The sequence below is a fragment of the Diabrotica undecimpunctata genome, chromosome 4, assembly GCF_040954645.1.
Source record: "Diabrotica undecimpunctata isolate CICGRU chromosome 4, icDiaUnde3, whole genome shotgun sequence".
NCBI classification, from domain to species: Eukaryota; Metazoa; Arthropoda; class Insecta; order Coleoptera; family Chrysomelidae; genus Diabrotica; species Diabrotica undecimpunctata.
In genome coordinates, this window is record NC_092806.1 from 18,148,763 (window position 1) to 18,171,037 (window position 22,275).

Below are 22,275 nucleotides of genomic sequence, written 5' to 3' on the forward strand. Positions count from 1 at the left end.
CCATTGTTCTTACTGTTGGCTAGTTTATTCATGTTTGCCTTGGTTAGGGTCCAGGTTTAACATCCATATGCTATGATAGGAAAGATACATTGGTTGAACAGTTTGATCCTCAAGTATTGGGTTATTTTGCTGTTCTTAAGTATCCAACTAAGTTTTCCAAATCCTGCCCAGGCTAGTCTTGCTCTTCTAGTAATTTCCGCACTTTGGTTCTCTTTGTCAAGTTTTAGGATTTGGCCTTGTTTTCTGGATTTGTGGATTCTGGAACAAATCCAGATTCCTGGATTTGTTCTATCTCACTGCCATTTTTAGTTATACGTCTGGGGTCATCTGTGTTTGTCATTATTTTTGTTTTTTTCATATTCATTTTTAGGCCGACGTATTGGGAACTGGCTGCTAGTTCCATCATCATAATTTGCAGTTCCTCGAATGTGCTCGCTATAATCACTATGTCGTCAGGGAATCTGAGGTGGTTTAACTTGTTGCCATTAACGTTAATGTCCTAGGTTGACCAATTTGTAGTTTTGAAGACGTCTTCTAGGGCTAGGTTGAAAAGCTTTGGCGATATTACGTCTCCTTGTCTCACTCCTCTCTTAATGGGGATGGGATTTGTATTTTCGTCTAGTTGTACTATCATAGTTGCATTTTCATATATATTATGTATTAGTTGCCTAGATCTCGAATCTATTCTACAATTATTAATAGCTTGTTCAATGGCCCACATCTCGATACTATCAAACGCCTTTTCATAGTCGACGAAGGCAAGAAATACGGGTAGTTGGTATTCATTTGCCTTCTCTATCAATGTTCTCATTGTCAGCAGATGTTCTGATGTACTATATCCTTTGCGGAAGCCAGCCTGTTCAACCGGTTGGTAATTGTCCATTTTGAAGGTTAACCGGTTGTTAATAATTCTCATAAATAGTTTGTATACTTGACTGAGCAACGATATAGGTCTATAATTTTGTAGATCACATTTATCCCCTTTTTTGTGTAAGAGTATTACTAGACTCTCGTTCCAGTCTTTAGAGATCTTGCTATTATGGAGACATCTATTAAATAGTTCTGTTAGTACAGGAATTGTTAATGTCTTGCTTGTTTTCAAGACCTCGGCAATTATACCGTCGTGTCCTGGAGCTTTATTATTTTTTAGCTCTTTTAAAGCTATTTCTATTTCGAATCCCTTTATATTTGGTAGTACTTCTGATCCCACGTTTTTTATTTTTCTTTTGACGTTCTCCTTTGTTGTTTCATTAGGCTGGCCTTGCAAGCTGTACAAGGATGTGTAGAAGTCTTCGACAATATTTGTTATTTTATATTTGTCCTTTTCTTCCTTATTGTTGGCGTCTTTAATTTTGATGATTTTTTGAACTCCCAGTGCGGGTCTTAGACATTTTAAGCCTCTGTTGTTTTCAATGACTCGCTCTATTAAGTTCTCGTTCCATTTTTGTATGTCACGTTTTAGTTCTTTTCTAATTGTTTAATAAGTTCTCTGTATTCTTGAGTATAGCGTTTGTTTTGCGCTAGTAGTTGTCTTCTTTTCGTCATTAGCTGATTAGTTTCATTGCTTATTTTGTCTTCTTTAGTCCTTGTTTTCTTTGCCACCTGTAGTCCTGCTGCGAGAAGATTTTTATTTATGTTTTTATTAATCTCGTCAATTTGATCTTGATTATGTGAAGGATCAGATTCGAACTTATCCGCTAAGACCTCTCGGAATTGCTCTTCATTTGTTCTTAATTTAAAGGCACCTATCCTCGTTTTTTTTTTTTTAATCCTTTTTCTCTCTTCTTTCAGGTTAATATTTATTTTTGCTCTAACTATACGATGGTCACTACCTGTTGTTACGTTGTTTATTGTTGTGACGTCTTCAAATATTCCTTTGTTGTTTGAGAGAAAATAGTCTAGTCTTTCATTTTTGGTAGTTCCGTTAGGTGCGATCCATGTCCACTTTCTGTTAAGTTTCTTTTTGTAGAAGGTATTCATAACATACATATTTTCTTGTTCCAGGAATTCCATGAAGTTTTCTCCTCTTGTGTTTCTTGTGCCGAATCCAAAATTTCCAATCTTGCTTTCAGAGACTTCAATCTTACTTCCAATTTTGGCGTTAAAATCTCCCATTATTATTATTTTGGATTCCTTGTTGTTGTCTATAGCTTTTTTAAGGTCTTCGTAAAAAGAATTTATTTCCTCATCGGTTGCTTTTTCAGTTGGAGCATAAACTTGCACGATCTTTATTTTAGTTTTTGGACTTAGTTTTAAGACCATGTATGTAACCCTGTCTGATATGCTGTCAATTATTTGAATTTGAGATTTTCTCTTCTTGTTGATTAAGAACGACGTTAGTTAATTTACAATAAACTGTATATACATTTTTTATTTAAATAGTTACTAATTTTTTTTTCCATATATTCACCTATAATATTTTTCACCTAAGAGGACCGCTTTGCAATTAAATGCTGGTAACTTTATTACTAGCGGACCAGATAAGCGGCGATATATTTTACACTACCTTTATGAATAACATTTTACTGCTCTGTTGTTTCAATCAGCACTGCTCAACAAGTTATCGTTTATTGGTTTAAATATTTTATTGCAATAGTACGAGTACGGAATATTTATCCTGTACGGAACAGTGAATTTATTACATGTTCATTTTTTTTTTAATTTCTTCTGACGTATCGTATAATGTAGGTTTACCCAATAATCAAAGTTATGCCTTTACAAGAACATATTATTTGAAAAATAAGGAGTAAATACCATGTGCCATAATAATTGTAATCTCCTTTATACACACTTTAAAAATTTGTTTAGTAATGTATTTCTTAAATCCTCACAATCATTAAAAAATGATTCATGCTGTTTAAAAATATCTTTCTGTTAACGACACTGTCATCGACACAGTAGATCAAATTCAAACGCCATTATATTTCTCTTCTATTTAAAGTTAAAAATTAATTGATGGTCGTGGGTTGTATTGGTGTTATTTAATAATTTAACAAAATACATAATCAGCAAAAATCTTATTTAAAATATGCGAACGGTTTTTGCAATAACAATCAATGCAGTGTTTATGCTTGTTTACCATTGGCTGTTAAATAATTTGTGTTCGATTGTTTCGTCTGTTGCACAACCCTCGTCCTTTTTAGGATGTAGTAGTTGTATATAAGTACCTATTTTTTATAGTAGTGTAGTGAAGCAGTACTTTAAAGCAAAATGAGTAATTTGGAAGAAAATAAAATACAGTCAAAACGTAGAGTGTTATCTCCAGAAGAACGGCGTTTAGTTCTAAAAGTCGAAAGTTATTTCAATTTGGAAAAAAATAATATCGGTCCATTGACATCTGTTATGGCAGTTCAGAAACGCACATGCAATGCTTGCGGTATCTCAGAGAGGACATTACGAAGAATTAATAATATCAGTGAGGATGAAATAAATAAAGTAAGCAGGAGAAATCGTCGACACCCAAAAACTTTAGATTTGCACCAGTCAATTAAACTTGCAATTAAAAATATTATATATAATATGTATAAATTCAAAGAAGATATAACAGTTAGTGCTGTGTTACAAAAAATAAAAGACAAATATTCGATATAAATATTTCTATGTAAAAAGACAAATAGTAGACAAGCATTGTGTGAACTCTCTAATGTTGTTTCAAAACGGTGGCATTTTTTAAGAAAATACATCAACAATAAAACTCCGATAGTCCGAGGCAAGTTGTATTTTTAGATCAAACTTGGATTTTCACTAAAGGAAATATGTCAAAATCATCCTGGCAAGATGGCATTACGAAATGTTATTCTTCTAGTCTTTCCGGTAATGGTAAACGCTACATTATATTTCATGGATAATGCATCCTACCACTCAAGAGTAGAAGAGAAATTTTCTTCAAACAGCTGGACAAAAGAAGAAATAAAGTTGTGGTTGAGAGAAAAAAAATTATCACAGTGACATACTTTTAAAAGTTGATTTACTTCAAAGGTGTGGAGAGCACAAAATTCAAAAGAAATTTGTTGCTGATCAAATGGCTCTTAAATATGGTCATGAAGTTCTTCGACTTCCGCCCTACCATTGCCACTATAATGCAATTGAGTTAGTTTGTGGTATAGCAAAAAATTTTTATGATAAACATGCATCCAAAACAACAGATGACGCTAGCGTTCTTAGATGGAAATACGAACGAAACTGAAGGGTGCGATCAAAAACACACGGAAATTCGATCATGTAGCTACTAGATTTTAAGGTTATGAGCCAATAAAGTGGGAAAATATTAGAAAAACACGATTTTTCGCAATTTGAAAATTTGTAAGTTAAAAATGATTCTTTTAACAACGATGATTCATAGCCCGTAAGAAAATAGATGAAAAATCATCCATCTAACTATCTGATTTTGAGGTAAGTTAAAAAAAGTGCGAAAAGGATAAAACATGGTATTTTCGAATTTTATCTTAATGAAAGAGTTAAATGGAGACTTTTACAAAATAATGTGATAATGTGAAAGAAAAAATGTTGAATTACCAACTGAGTTTTGGGGTTATGTGCAAATAAATGAGTAAAAACGTTTTTTTTTATTTTTCGATGCTTTCAGCTCAGAAATTAAAAATTCTGCCTTGACCATTTAAAAAAACGAAAAAAATAAATAAAAAATTGCTTTTTAAAAGTTAGCCAAAAATTATTAACATAACCTAAAAAATTATTGAAAATTCCAATGATTTTTTCTGAGCTCACTTTTCAATAGAAAAATTTGAAAAAAATCAGGCTATTTTGTGTTCAAAAGATACATCTTCATGATTTTTTTTTCAGATTTTTTAAAGCAAAATTGCGTCCAGAAAAAAATAAAGTCGAAAAAAGCTTCTTTTTAGATTTAAGAGGTTCTATGGGACCTAGGAAGATAAAAATGTGTATGAAGTCATGTTTTTATATTCCTTATTGAAAGCACAAGTCGCAGTGCTGATCGGTGCGGGGGCACTTTTGACCATCTTATCCCGCTATAGCCTTTGGTCTTATCTGTGTTGATGTCAATTGATGCCCATTTAAATGCATTCATTATTTCTTTAATGCATCTAGTAATATCTAGAAGATATAAATATTATAATTACTTCTATAGTCTAATTTTTATAAAGTAGACTGGTCTATTACGTTAAAGTTAAAATCAATCAGAGATTTAATGGATGATTTCTCACGAAGTCATGTATTACTATCGGATGTTCTTCTGCTTTCGGTAAGAATGTAACGTAGTTTAATCACACAGCCCAAATACGTCGCGGCAATTAAACATCTCTTCTATACCTACACAGAAGTCAAAACAGTTGTGTAAGGAAATGAAACGATGAGAACAACCGCTTAAAACGATTAGCTTTTAGTTTTTATTTGATTTTTATACCTAACGTGTCAATATTTTTTCTTGAAAAAATACTTGACGGCAAAAAACAGCCCGTTATGTTTTATTTAATTTACAGACAGGATAATAGACTGCATATAAAAATAATACTGGGAATCAACTACTGTATTTTTGCTTCATCGATTAAAATAAAATCTTTAATTAACCTTCCGTCGGGCGCGGTCTTCAAACCTAAAGAAATGGGCGCGGTGTATCAAATTGATTACGCGGCTGTTTACGTTAAATTAAATTAAATTAAATTAACAATTATAGGAATATATGGTGTAAACGATGACGCAAATCTAGCAGAAAAAGACCAATTTTATGACCTACTAAACGAAACCCTTATAAAAGTGGGAAACCAGAGAGAAATAATACTTCTGGGAGGATTTTAACTCGAGAGTAGGAAAAAGGGAGAAAGATCCTGTAATCGAAAGATATGGTGAAGAGGCTGAAAATGATAATGGTAGACGACTAATTGAATTATGCCAACAACACCAGCTAAGAATATGGAACGCTTATTTCAAACATAGAGATATACATAAATACACTTGGCACCAAGACACTAGAAACATAAAATCTATTATCGACTATGTCATTACAAAACAAAACACTAAATTGAACATCCAGGACACTAGGGCTTACAGGGGTAAGGAATGTGGATCTGACCATTATTTGGTTGCGGCTAAGACTCTGATTCCATTTAACCGACACGTTGAAAGCATCAACACTCCAAAAGAAACTGATATACATCTGAAGAGATATAATGTCAGAAGCCTACAAGAATATAGCACTAAACTCTTATACCAAAATAGATTAAATGAAAAACTACTCTAGGAATACCTAACTGCTGAAACCAACCAATTATACGAACATATAACTGACTGTATTCACCACGCAGCCCAAGAAGCTCTAGGCGAAGAAACCAGAACAGTCCACAGATCAGCGGGAAAAATCACTTGGAATACACAGCTTGAAGAGCAAAGAAATAAGAAACAGGAAGCCTACAAAAGATGGCTGAACACTAAGAATCTTGAAGATAAAGAAATATACAAAGAACAGCAAAGAATATTTAAAGATATGACAAGGAACAACAAAAATGAAACATGGGATGCAAAATGCAAAGAAGTTGACTGTTACATCGGAGGAGCGCGATTATCAGCGGCATGGAAATTAATAAAAACCCTGAAAACCGACACATCAAATAAAAGTCGAATACAGCCCATCCAGATAGATACATGGAAAGACCATTACGCAAGGGAACTGAATGAAGACAGAGATATTTATAATACTGACTCACCTCAACGAATACGAGTACAAGGTGAATATGTAAACATGGAAGAAGAACAAATACAACAAGCGCTTAAATCGATGAAGAATAACAAAGCATCCGGGCCGGAGAACATACCAGCAGAACTTCTAAAAAACGGAACACCAAAACTAATAAGCTATCTTAAAGTGCTATTCACAAGATACTTAAATGGGGAAGAAATCCCGAATAGTTGGAAAGAAGCATGCATTACTCCAATTCACAAAAAAGGTCCAAAAGATATTTGCGGAAACTACAGATGTATCTCTGTCACCAGTACCTTTAGCAGGCTGTTTGGTAAAATCTTAAAAAACATGATTGAGAAAGAATACGAACCTCATGAAATTGAACAGCAAGCAGGATTTAGAGCTGGAAGATCTTGCGTAGACCACATATTTACCCTAACACAACTGAATGAAAAGAAAGTTGCAAGAGACCAGGAAATACATCTTTTATTTGTGGATCTCACAAAAGCATATGACACGATTCCTGTGAGAAAGCTGTGGCAGTCTCTTGAACGATCTTCATTAAATAGCACGATCATCGCCGCAGTCAAACAATTATACAATACAATAAAGCATCATCAAAAATCAAACTAAACAACACCTTGTCAGAAGAATTTCCAGTAACAAAAGGCTTACGACAAGGATGCTGCCTCTCTCCAATACTATTTAAGATCTAGTTAAGTTAATAGTTTTTTAAACACTTAAAGAAAAACGTTGAGAAATATTGAGAAAAACGTGGGATTGCCACTTGTTCAGCCCGTTAAAAAGTGTTGCAATAAGTAACAGTTGGTTAAAAGATTACGTCCTCAATAATTTTACTAATCATACTCGTAGACGATATCCAACAATAAAGCCACTATTATGAATGACTTTTGTTCTAAACCTCCAATTAATAGTCGACTACTAATATGCCGAATATCGTACCAAGTTAAGAGAAGACTATAAAGAAAAATTACACACCTCAAATACTTCTTTATTTACCTCTCCCAGTATCCAAAATAGGTGTCATGATGTTGATATCAAGCATGTGTTCTTATGATATAAAACTCATTCGATAATTAAAAGTTGATAGATAAATCAAACCCAATAATTAAAAAATACAAGTTACCATCTTAACCGAGTTGGTACTCGTACGTTAAAATTAAATTAGTTCCACAAATTACGTGTCAGGGCGACAACCGTATTGAAATAAAAATAAATTTACTGTTATCACAACTAGATCTAGACGTCAATCTGTAGATTAAAACTCGGGACTTTTTTTAATATATTGCATTCTTTTTGATCGTAAACTTTTTCGACTTTCTGATGTTGATATTTATTGGAAAACTTTCTTCAAACCATTTTAATGATTAGATTGTTAGTTTAATCACCAAATTTCCAAGTCACAAAGGAAATACAGATTTGTGAGTACAACAAAATCATTATGTTATAAATAAAGTACAAAATTAATATACCTTAAGTTGTTTGTGTTTTTATAAAATTTGTTTAAAGACAATAAAGAAAAATTTGAATTATGTTGTGTGTCTGTTTGGTTATGGTGTGTTTTAAAAGTAAGATAGAGTTAATTCTCAGACCACTAATCTTCTAGACTCAAAATAGTGTGGCGTTTTAATAATAATAATAATAATAGCGTTTATTGTCCAACAGAATCCATTTATAGGACAAAATACAATACTAAAGTTAAATGATATATTAATAATTCATAAGTACTAACTAAATAACACATTTTTCGAGTATTTTACGTTAACATAAAGAAACTACTCAATCACCTAGGTAGATCTCAGCCATCCTAGTAAGCTGCTTTAAACTGCAGTGAAATATATCGCAGTAAGCACTTAAGGAATTATAATAGTTGCACATGAGAAATAGAGGAGAATTTAACATAAGATTAGTTCTAGCTTGTGTATTTCTGAACGTAATCGAATTTCTCACTGGATAAGATGGAACGTTAAAATTTATTTGTCGAAGAATATCAGGGCAGTCAATGAGATTATGTAGTAGCTTGTTCAGGAATATTAGGGAGGCATTAATTCGTCTAGATTCTAATGATACTACGTCCAAACCGCTACACAACTCACTATTGCTGATGCCCCTCTTGGGATATATGCCGTTAATTTTGAAAGACAAAAATTTTAAAAATTTACGCTGCACCTGCTCTATAAGTTGGATATGTACATCATAAAAAGGTGACCAAATGACAGAGGCATATTCCAGTTTACAGCGTACAAAAGTGTAATAAAGTAATTTAATTGCCTTAGTATTAGTGAGATTTCGACTATTTCTAATTATGAATCCATAAGATTTAAGTGCTTCTTTAACCTTTAAATTTACATGTTCAACAAAGGTGAGTTTATAATCAAATGTAACTCCAAGGTCTTTAATTTTATTTAAACGTTCAAGTTCATTGCCCTTGTTAATATAAGGATGGTATAAATTAGACTGTTTCCTAGAATAACTAACTACTTTGCACTTATTGGCATTAAGATTCAAATGATTTACATTACACCATTCATGTACACGATTCAGTTCACTCTGCAAAAAATGACAATCATTAAGGTCGCTTATCAATGAATAAATCTTTAAATCATCGGCATAACATAAACATGGTGCAGAAATTGATTCACCCAGATCGTTAATAAATAACAAGAACAATAATGGATCTAGATTAGAACCTTGTGGAACCCCTGAAGAAGTTAGGTACTTTTCCGATTTGTAACCATTATAAGCAACAAACTGCGTTCTATTTGACAAGTAAGACCTCATAAAAGTCACGGCATCCTCAGAAAGACCAAAGAGACATAATTTAGAAAGTAATACGCCGTGGTGAATTCTGTCGAACGCCTTCGTAAAGTCAGTATATATGACGTCAACTTGACTTCTATTATCTAGGGCTGCTGAGATATATTGTGTGACCATTAATAAGTCACAGTGGACCGGTTGGAGACAAAACCATGTTGATATTGAGACAGCTGATTACGAGTGCGTGAGTTAATACGATTATACAAAACTATTTCAAAGACTTTCGATAAATTGCAAATAATGGAAATTGGTCTGTAGTTTTCTACCTGACCCTTTTCACCAGTTTTGAATATTGGGCACACTTTTGACTCCTTCCAGAGACTCGGATATTCCTTGTTAAGAAGACATAAATTAAAAATTTTTAATAGTGGCACAGTTAAGGCACCTATGCAATCCTTAACCAAAAAGGATGGAATATTATCAGGTCCACACGTCATTTTGTCTTTCAATTTCTTACTAGCCAAAATTATCTAAGACTCTAAAATAGGATAAAAATTTAAGTAATCTGCGTTAATTGAGGAAGAGTTAGCCTTGAAATTAATATCTGATGACAGAAAAACACTCTTGAAAAACTCTGCAAACATATTCACAATATTTTGTGGGTCGGAGGTAGTAATATCATTATATTTCATCACACCAGAAATTCTGGAACTATTATTTTTCGAATTTACGTACGACCAAAACTTCTTTTGGTTGATGGATAAAGCAATTTGGATATTCTCGACATATACATTGTAGGCCAAACTGATTTTTGATTTGACAAGGTGTCTTAACCGTTGAAACTCAAGAAAATCACACTGATTTTTGAATTTTTTTTTACCAATAAAACGTGCGGTTCTAGTTTACATAAATATATTTATTTATAAGTTTACAGAACGATAATATTTTGTCAACTAAACTTAATTCATAACAGCGCTGCATATATATATATATATATATATATATATATATATATATATATATATATATATATATATATATATAACAAAAGTATTATTCGAGAATCATCTGGAGTAGATATTCTCCCCGTCGGTAGCGTCTCGGATGCAGGCGCTATTGACAACGCCAACGCGTTACTATGCTTGTTTTGCGCTTATCCTTCTTGTCAATGGTAAAAACATCTTGAAATTCTATCAGCATAGACTTCACTTTTTTCGTTCGTTTATCATCAAGATCTTAGCACGTTTTAATCAACGTCTCAACAAGCTCCTTAGGTACTTAGATTTCTATGATTTCCCATTAGTATTCATCAACAGTTTCAACAGTTCGAAGCCACTGGAACACACAGTCCGATCAAAGTTTTTCTACTTAACTTAATAGGAGTTCCTTTTAAATTCATAACTCTTACGGAAACGACATCTCGAACTCTCACCAAAGCTTTTGCCGTTAGAAACTCGGCATTGCCCACATCTTCGACCATTCTTAAACTATCCTCTCGGCAGTGACCATCAAGACTGGTTATTAGAATTTTCTCACTATTACCGGGTATTGTTACATCACAAGTAGTTAGCACGCTGATAACATCTTCCTTGTCTTCATGAAACGGTAACTTTTTAACATTGATCTCACGAACTCCATTTTTGACATTCAATATAGTCCCAACTTTTCTTAGTAAATCCATCCGCAATATGAGCTCGTCGGGGATCTCTGCAATTAATACTCCGTGGTTCATTGTGGTCTGGCCAATGGATTCAAACATATTAGCCCTGCCATATATATTAATTAGCTCACCAGTTGCTGTTCTAAGCCTTACTGTTGTCAGCGACAATTTACTTCTTATGTACTTTACTTTTACTTCCTTGTATTACTTCTCGACGTGCAATATTTCTTGTTGCACCTGTGTCTACCAAAAACGATCTACATTTATTATTGATACGATCCTTAATGTACAAGCTATGAAATCCACCGGAAAACGTAATATTAACAGTTACTATGGGGGCTTTGTTTCTCGAGGTCGGCAGTTGCCCCTTGGTGTCGACCCGTTCTAGTTTTCCGTCTGTTGTACCATTTTCTTGTAATTAGAGCGAATGTGGCCTACGTCATTACAATTCCAACATCTGGGCTCGGGTCTCTTCGGCATCGTGTTACGAACTACTTTCCGTACCATTTCTTCCAGACGTTCATCGTTTGGTTTGTCGCCTTCTTCAATGGTTCTTACTCGATGGCTCCGTGAAGTTTGACTAGCTGTTTCATGTTCCAAGGCAATAGCAAGCGCTTCATCTAAAACTTTCGGTCTTATTAGTTGTAAAGCTTTCTGTAATTCACTGTCTTTCAACCAATTTGCAAGAAGTTGAACAGTTATTGTTTGGAGTTTTCGTTAACTCTGGTGAGCTTCAGATTGTTTCAAGAAATCTATTGTATAAGTTACAGTAATCTGCTCTTTCAAAATTATATTTTTTATAATATGATTAAAACCAGCTTGATAATTAATTAAAAATGCAAACTGTAATGCGGGCTGATGACTACACTCCCTGGTTAGAAGATGTGAAAAATTCACAGAGAAAATTAGAGCAAATTAGATCCAACAGTTTGTTATTTAATACATTTCTTATTTTTGTAAAGGAAAGCAGTATTTGTCATATATATATATATATATATATATATATATATATATATATATATATATATATATATATATATATATATATATATATATATATATATATATATATATCCGATATAAAAGAAGGTATATTGAAATAACCATATACAAGAACTTCACAATTAATAAACATGTTGATACTAATTTAAAATGACTTAAAACATAATTTAAATTATGTTACTGATACAGACGGCTGAATATACACTGTGTGCCAGCCAAATGGAATAAATTGGCTAATAAATAAATGACGGAGTTTTCGAAAAAAAAAAAAAAAACGGTCGAACACGTCGATTAGTATTTATATTTGCGCATTTTTTTCCATAAAATCTTTTTATACGAGGTGTATCAGATAACGGTGGCCAATACCAACTTGCTTATTTTAAATAGAACACCCTGTATATTAATTAATTTTTAGATTATTCAGATTATTTTAGACATTTTTTGAATACAATGTCCTATACCTATCTTCGACTGTTTCAAAAATATTCAGTAAAATGCAAAAATTCACATTTAGAAAAGAAAATTATCTATTTGCCGAAAGTCGCTACAACATATTCAAAAGTTTCTAAATAATACAAATCTAAACAATAAAGTCAATGTAGGAGATATTCAAAATGCTTCCCACGAACGTCTTGGCAACACCCTAACCGTGAATAGAAATTTCTTCTAACGTTACTTAACATCTTAGATGTGATCCATTGCAAGCGTTATTCGTCTTCGTAAGTCAGCTAAGTCAGTGAGGTTAGTTTTGTATACAACATTTTTTATATATCCCATAAGGAAAAGTCTAATGGCGTCAAATCGGGTGATCGTGGTAGCCATTCCATCGATCTTCGCCTCCCTATCCACCGATTTGAAAATATTTGGTTGAGGTACTGCCGGACATGGATTTGGTAGTGGGATGGTGCTTCATTTTATTGAAACCATATCATATTCGCTGGAACTTGTGGGTTTCCTGGGCCAGGATACAAGTTGGTCATCATTGGCACTACATTATTTTGTACACCATTTTGATCACCTATGATCTGATCTTCAATAATTCCTGCCCACACGTTAACGTTCTCAGGGTATTTAGTATTGCCTTTTCTCATCTAGTTAGGATTTACCCTGGACCAGCAGTGGCAATTTTGCCGATTAGCATGACCGTGAAGAGTAAAGGTGCACTCATCAGAAAACAAAACATGTTCTAGTTGGATCACATTGCTATCTAACATTGTGAACATTTGTTCACAAAAATACGTTCTCCTGTCAAAATCATCTTCCATGAACTACTGAGTGTGTATAATTTTATAGGGATGTATTTTATTTTCTTGTAATATTCGAATAACCGATGAATAGCTAATATCGAGTACTGGGGCTGCTTTTCGAACAGATGTATGTGGGTGTTTTTCAAACTCAAGTATAACAGCCAATTTGGTATCCTTACTTATTGCATTGGCAGCTTCTTTTTTACCTTTCTAACATGGCCCAGCTCGTGAAATTGCTTCTCTATTTTACTAATTGTCCCTTGAGATATGTGCGGCAAATCAGGAAATGCTTTGTGAAATAAACGAGCCACTTCCATTTGCGTCCGTGTCTTATCTTCATAGCCAATCATCTGAATAATTGTAATTTTATGCATATTTGTTAAACGAACCATTTTTTTTTGGCTTGCGGTGAAATTCAAACGACTATAGCACTGACAATTACTTCACGTCTTCTTCTTGCAGTACCGTCTCCTATCGGAGGTTGGCTACCATCACAGCAATCTTTACTTTGTTGGATGCAGCTCTGAATAACTGTATTGAACTGCACCCATACCAACCCCTTAAATTTCGCAACCAGGAAATCCTCCTACGTCCCACATTTCTCTTTCCCGAGATTTTTCCTTGGATTATGAGTCTAAGCAGAGAGTCCTTTTCTCCTCTCATTATGTGGCCCAGATATTCCAGTTTTTTCGTTTGTATGGTTTTTATGACTTCGCATTCCTTCCCCATCTTCAGCAGAACATCTTGATTTGTTACTCTTTCTGTCCATGCTATTTTCCACATTCTCCTGTAACACCACATCTCGAATGCCTCAATGTTTTTTATGTTTATCTTTTTCAGTGTCCAGGCTTCCATGCCGTACAGCAGAACGGAGAAAACATAGCACCTTAACATTCTCGTTCTTAAGTTTATATTTGTGTTCCGGCTGCATAGGAACTTTTTCATTTTGACAAACGATTGTCTCGCTATCTCTATTCGCCTCTTGATTTCTCTTGTCTGGTCATTAGTATCAGTGAAGCAAACCCCTAAATATTTGTAGGACGTAACTCTTTCAACTGGCTGATTATTTATGGTTAAATTCACATTGGTGTATAGCTTCTTTGTTACAATAATGAATTTAGTCTTTTTGATGTTCAGTTTTAGACCATACTTATTGGTATGGGTGTTTATGTTTTCCTTCAAAAACTGTAAATTTGCTAGGTTATCTGTTACTATTAGCGTGTCATCAGCGTATCGTATATTGTTAATTAACTCTCCGTTAATGTTCATACCAATGTTTTGCTCTAGGAGCGCTTCCTGACATATTGTTTCACTATATATATATTGAATAATAGTGGAGAAAGCACACAACCCTGACGCACACCTCGACGAATCTCAATTTCTTCGGTTAACTCATTATCAACTTTGATTTTTGCTGTTTGTCTTGTTGTTATTTTATTGGTTTTTAAATTTATTTGATTTTAAAATATATTTAATTTTAAATGGTTTTTGCTCACTTTAACATTACTAAGACCTAAATGGGCAAGAAGTATTAAGACAGTGGTAGCGACTTTCGACAAATAAATAATTTTCTTTTCTAAATGTGAATTCTTGCATTTTACTTAATATTTCCGAAATACTCAAAGATAAATATAGGACATTGTATTCAAAAATTGTCTAAAATGATCTGAAAAATCTAAAAATTAATTAATAAACAGGGTGTTTTATTTAAAATAAGCAAGTTGGTATTGGCCACCGTTATCTGATACACCCCGTATAAAAAGTTTTTTCGTTTTTCGTTTTTTCGAATACTCCCTCATTTATTTATTAGCTAATTTATTCCATATAGCTGACACACAGTGTATGTAAATACAGTATGCGAGCATATTTATGTGATAAAAAATGATTTATGTGTGATAAAAAAAAATAATTCTTTATATACAATTTTGTGCACATATAATTGACGTTCTTAGTACTTTTATAAAACCAAAATGATTAAATTAATTAATACAAATTACCATTAATAAAATAAAAAAAATTTCTACTCACTCTATGGTACACCTAATGATCAACGACATGCTGGCGATCCCAAGTCCGCTCCCCGATACAATAAAAATCTCGACAAATTCCCGTCTCCTCTTGAAATATTGCGCCACCATCAACGTAGAGCAATCCCGTGTTATCCCAACTCCGATGCCCACCACCGTGCCGTAGCTGCAACAATAAATTTCAGATTTCGCTAAAAAGCCCATAAGCATTAAATTCCTGAAAAATTAGGCCATATTTCGGACGTATGTATATGGATTTGAAATGGAAATAAAAATGAGATTATTAAAATGTAAATCATTTTTTTTTCCATTATCGTTCATGAGAATAGGAAAAACTCAGATTAAATGTATGGCGCGTCACAGAAAAACGAAAAAGTGTTTTATTAGAAAACTATTTGTTTCTATTAGAGAAATCTTATATTTATTGTACATTAATATCATAGGCAAATAAAAACACTTTTTTTAAACTTTATAGGGTAGACATACCAGTTATTGGACACTGCGTGACACAAAAATATTCTGTATTCCGTAGTGAGCTAGATTCTCTATTCCGTAGAAGGTTTGTTGGGACTACTAGTATTAATATTGACATAAATTATATTTGATTGACGTTTCTGTTTTGTCGCTAAATTTGAGATTCTTTGGTTATGCACCAAAAAGACGGTTTTCTCAACCTTATTTTAAGAAATCCTATGTGAGCTTGAATGTTGTAATTAATGTAAGTAATTTTTTCTATTTTCTATTTTTTATTTTCTATTTCTATTTTTCTAGTTAGCTGGAATAAAACAATCATACGACCCGTTGTGATGTACGGAAGCGAAACGTGGACGATAACAAAGGCAAATGAAGAGAGACTATGTGTTTGGGAAAGAAAAATCCTAAGGAAAATCGTTGGCCCTGTGCTGGATAAAGCATCAGGACAATATAGGATAAGAACTAACAAAGAGCTCGAAGAGCTTTATCCAGACGCCAACATCATAAAAGAAATAAAGTCCACAAGACTCCAATGGGCAGGACACCTCAGAAGACATTCTGATGAACGAACAGTAAGACTGGTGTGGGAGGAAGTCCCAACTGAAAGGAGACCACGCGGAGGCCCTCGTCTCCGGTGGCGAGATAATATAGCAGGAGACCTAAGCACTATGGGCGTGAAGAATTGGATGGAGGTTGCTCGAGACAGAAAACAGTGGAGGCATGTTGTCGAATCGGCTAAAACCTACGAAGATTTGTAACGCCACGGAGTAAGTAAGTAAGTAAGTTAGCTGGAATTGGTTAATACTTTCTTTATCTTCTTATCGTTAAGGTCAAGAACTCAAAGCAATAGTTGTAACGAAATTATAAAAGGAACTTCGATAAAAAAAAGGCATATATCGAGCACAGTTTAATTTAATCTTGCCCAAGTACTTTCGATCACTAGATCATCTTACTCATCATTAAACTGTGCTCGATATATGCCTTTTATTTCATCAAAGTTCATTTATTCGAGCATTCAACCTTATATTTAATTATAAAATGGTTGGTCACTATCTACCGTAGCGAACCATTCTAACGTAAGCAGAACAACAGTTTTTAATATTAATACAAGACGGAAAAAACAAAAAATTCTCGAAAGAAAGCAAGGTTCTACCTACTTAATTACTGATTTCATTGTAGCTAAATCAAACTGTTTAAAATGACTTAAATGATATTCGTTGATGCTTAGAGACCCAAAGAAGCGATTGATTTTTTTACATTGTTGCCTATCCTTGTATCATTAGAAAGAACATGGGAGATATATGTCTCATTAGTGTTAAATGGTGGGATAAATAAATCCCATTATTAAAGAAACAAGTACTTCACTACAAGAAACATTACTTCTTTCTTTCCTACTACTTCTTTCCTTACTACTTCTTTCAAGTTTCTAATTTATTTTGTGAAGATCTAAAGCACCTTCTACCAGTAGATATTTCTTGGGGCAAATAGTCTCCAACGTTAATCATCTGTTTCTGTCGTTAAAGTATTCTTCGGAGACGGCCACTTATTCGTTTTTTTACATTTCCATTTCGCAGATTTTCGGCCTATATCATATGTGCTAACGTTTTGATAGGCGCGATCTACTCCTCCCATAAAATTATTGTAAAAAATAATTTCATCTGGACAAGTGAACTCAGCTTTTTCTTCAGTTTTTAGCTTTCGGTTAATAATTCCAACAGTTGTACTGTGAGAATTGGACATCAGCATCACTTCTTTAGTATTTTTCTTTGTATCTTTGAACTTAGTCATTGAATTGTCGATGGACTGATATGAACTCTCAGTTCAAACAAGAAACCACTTCATTGGTGTAGTATGTTTTTGATGTATTACCATTTCTTTCAGGATTATTCTAATAGGACTAAGAGAGCAGGAATAAACATCGATCTCTTCAGATAGCTTTTTTTATAAGGGAATTTGAAAGTGATTCATTTTGTGACCAGTATTGTGAGATAGATGTTACTTTATTGTAACACATAACCATCGTACAACCAATCACTGTCATTATTTAGTACATATATGTTTTTTTTCTGTTTATTTTATATTTCTGTTTTTAAGAATTGTTGGAACTTTGATTAATATTTAGTACTCTTATTTCATTTCTCTGGTAGGAGTTTCTTTTTTCGGACAAAAGTTTGTATTTGGTATATTCCATTGTGCAGTCAATTCATTCCTTTCAGACTTATCTTCAGATATTTGCTCGTTATCAGAACTTTCTTCGTCGGAAGCAGTGATGCTTACATCCACACGGTCAAGAGTATTCTCAGGTATTTTATCAGAATCTGAGGCAGAATCGTCACTAGGTACTTAATCAGACTCTGAGGCAGCATAAGGTTCTTCCTCCGATTCAATTTCAGAAATATTTGAGCGGTTTTCAATTTCTTCGTGAAGCTCTTTTTGTGTTAGAAAATGTCTGCGTACCATAGTAAGTCTGCAACCAAACAATACGAATGGGATAAATACGACCCGGTATAAACTACTACTGGGAGAATAGAGTCCCGTTTAGAAATTATGATAAAATCTATGAAACCAATATAAAAAATAAACACAACGAGTTGTTGATGCACGTGTTTAGTTAACATCAATTTATTAGTTACAGACGTGATATGTAAGTTGCATACTACTAGGTAATGAGTAAGGAATGTCTAACAATACGGACGAGTTCAAATAACATGGGTTTTGGGGACAAACAGATGTCAGCAGATTTTTTAAAATCCGCTGGGACATATATGCCCCCACAGTAATGAAAGAGTTAACCCTTTGAGGTCGTAGGCATGTATATAATGCCAGACCTGATCATTCACCATGGTCGTTTAATTTTGCCATAATCTAGTCCTATAGGTCGTCTGGCATGTGAGACATGCCACGCTAAATTTTTAGATTCAGTCGTAGGCATCTCCAGCATGACAAAAGTTTTTCTGTGTTCAATTACTGGAATATCGATATATCGATAAAAATAGTAATCGATTCTTGTTCTTTATGCTAAAATCGCGCCATTTAGAAGTAAAACGGTTGTTTACTTTTATTCAGTACGTTGTTATTTGTGGTTGAATACAGTGCTGTACTACACGTTGTTGCTGAAGTCGTTCTGTTAACGTTTTTTAATATTTCTGTTATTTTGAATTTGAAAATATGTCTAGAGGAGGATTTTTAAGTAATGACGAACTAGAGTACTATTTACATAACAGTGATGAGGATAATAATGTTGAAATCGATAACCGGGGTTGGGAAGGTACTTCAGAATCCGACATATCGGAAATTGAAGACAATTTAATGTTCGAAAATGAGGAACCGGAGGAGAGTGATGAAAGTACTGAAGAAGATGAAGAAATATGGCAAACATGGGAATCAGTCAATACAAAATTCAAAGAATTTTCTTTTTCGCAGGACATTGGATTTCATTGTCCGCGAAACTTTGAAGGCACTAAAGAGTTGGATTTTTTTCAATTGTTTTTTACAGATGATCTGTTAACGGCCATTGTAACTGATACAAGGTATATTTTAGAATTTTTAATTGTTATTCGAGATACTGATTACTTTTATTATTTTAAATATGCTACTAAAAAAAAATGATGAATACGCCGTTTACAAAAAGTTCAATTTGGAGTACTTGGAAGCCTGTAACGTTAGAAGAATTTAAATGTTTTCTTGGTGTCATAATTAATATGGCATTAAACCCTAAGCCTGAACTGTCGGATTATTTTTCGAGTGCGTGGATAGATTACCAACCATTTTTCAAAGATGTAATATCAAAAAGACGATTTTTCCAAATTTTTTGGAATTTACATGTTTCCCCTCCCAAAGAAAATGATCCCGCAAATGGTACAAGATCTCGAAGTTCTAAAGTGAAATTGGTTCTCAAATATCTAGATTTGAAATTTAGAAAGTTGTATACACCAAACAAATATGTATCACTGGATGAAAGTACCGTGGGATTCAAAGGAAGAGTGTCATTTAAAGTGTACAACAAAGATAAACCAACAAAGTGGGGAATAAAGGTTTTTGCTCTAGCTGATTCGAGTAATGGATATGTTTGTGGCACAGAACCCTACTTTGGCACTCAAACAACACAATCATTAATACGTCCTGATCTTCCTATAACAGCACGTATTGTGGTACATTTAATGACCAAGCTGATAGACGCAGGAAATGGCACCGCAGGATATCATGTATTTACAGACAGATATTACACAAGCCCACTATTAGCTAAGGAGCTATATAAAATGAGAGTTCACCTGACAGGAACTGTGATGACTAATAGAATAGGACTGCCAATGGAAATAAAACCTGCTTTCACCAAAACATTGAAACCAGGAGACGTAGTTAGTCGACGTACTAATAAATTATCCGCAGTAGCCTGGAAAGATAAACGAGTGGTTGTAATGCTGTCTACGTTATATGATAATTCAACTGAGGAGGTTAAGAAACGCAGAAAACTTAATGATGGGAGGCGGGTCGAGTTAACAGGAAGTAAACCAAAAGTTGTCAGTGAATACAATAAATATATGGGTGGTGTCGACGTAGCAGATCATTATGCTACTTCTTATGCTTTTATGAGAAAATCAAGCAAATGGTGGCGAAAATTATTCTTCTGGATGCTAGAAGTAACACTTAATAATGCCTTTCTTCTATACAAGATGCATAATAACGTACCTCGAACTTATCGTTCAAAAAATTTTAGAAAAGCGTTGGTTGCACAATTGACAGCCACTTTCAAAAATCCTGCTCGACAACTATTTGGGAAAACCCCGGAAGATGCAATCCGCTTAAATGGTTTATTTCATGCAATATATTCAAGGACAAGTAATTCGGATTGCAAAGTTTGCAGTGACAGAACCAAACCCGGAGGACGTAGAACAACAACATACTACTGTAAAACGTGTCCAAGTGGTCCTGGCCTGCATCCCGGAACTTGCTTTGAAAAATTTCACACTATACAAAATTTTAAATAATGATGAGTTTTTTTAGGTCAACATAGCGATAAATATATAATGTTAAAAACATTTAGCGAGAATACATTTTTGTTTTAAGATTAATTTCTGTTTTCAAAGATTTTAAATAATCAACATTATTTTGTTAAAAAACTGACTACTTTTTGAATAAAAATTTAATAACAAAATAGAAGAAATATTTATTTCAGACTGTCATTATTGAATTTCCTTTAGTTTCAAGAGTACTATGTGAAAATTTCAATTACTCATAATCAATAGATATAGAAATATGAATTTTCAAAGAGATCATTTCTTTCATATTGAAAGGCGCTAAAAATCATGACGATCTGTGATCATGACGACTGTGGCGCACTCGGAGCCGGAAACACGTGACGACTGCAACGTCGTTGCATGATATACATGCCTACGACCGTTGGGACAGTCAGCCACAATATTTAGTCGACCACAAAGGGTTAAGTAAAAGAGACAAATTATTCGTTCGCAGGCCAAGAATTGGTCACACACGGTTGACATGGATACATCATAGCTTCGAAGACATCACATGTCTGTGAGAAGTGTAGTGAATCATTAACCGTCTAACATATTGTTACACAGTGTATCAAGTATGAGCAAAGACAAAAAGATACTCTATACAAGGTCTTAAGAATGTGATCCTCAGCCAATTAGAACTTTCTCAGAATGTACTAGATTTCCTTCGAGAATCGAATTTGTATTAAACAATTGAACGTTTTTTTTTATATTTTCTTTTTTTTTTCTTCATTGTATTATAATGTAATGTAAAATTTATAGTGTCAAAATTGGCAAAATTTAGAACTCGTATCCAATATTTTTGAAATAAAAAGAACTAAAATTTTTGTTTATCGAGTATCTATAATCTACATTCCCTACTAACCGCTAAATTAAAAATCCGGAACAAAAGTAACATCCCAAACATCTACCGATTCAATTCCCTAGACTTTCGTTAGCGGTTCATGTCTAAGTTGCCGTACCTGAAAAATAGCTGATGAAACTGCGTGGCGAAGGAAGTGAAGAGACATCCCAGGGCAGTGATAAGCCCTCCCATGACGGCCGTTACTCTGGTGGACTTGCGTCTGCAGAAGGCGATCGTCACGGGGGAAATAAGGAGAGCCACACCTGTCGACATCGCTCCCAGCCATCCTGAAACAAGGTAAAGACATACATGAAACGGATCTGACTTTTGTTTCCTACGTTTGATATATTGATTTATATAGTCTGTTCCACAAGATTTTTTTGTATTTCTAGAAGTATTCAATAATATTCATTGCTTCTATTTAGAGCTAAGCTTGGAATTATTTATATTAAATATTTGTTTGTTAATCAACGTATTTGTTAATAAAACAATTGATTGTTTGAGATAAATAAGTAAATGTAACTATAAATATATAGAACCTTATTAATTTATTCATGTATACATTGCCCTCATTTG

General features: G+C 33.6%; 1 protein-coding gene across 2 annotated transcripts in view; it reads right to left on the reverse strand.

Annotated features, from left to right (window-relative positions):
• The window catches only part of LOC140439261 (monocarboxylate transporter 12-like), a 448,050-nt gene that overhangs the window by 31,252 nt on the left and 394,523 nt on the right, over positions 1-22,275 (reverse strand). For both annotated transcript variants that reach the window (XM_072529064.1, XM_072529063.1), the window contains exons 4-5: positions 21,818-21,986; positions 15,368-15,532 (exon numbers count right to left, since the gene is read on the reverse strand). In XM_072529064.1, coding sequence (XP_072385165.1) covers positions 15,368-15,532; positions 21,818-21,986 — 334 coding nt within the window. The remainder of the gene's footprint in view (positions 1-15,367; positions 15,533-21,817; positions 21,987-22,275) is intronic.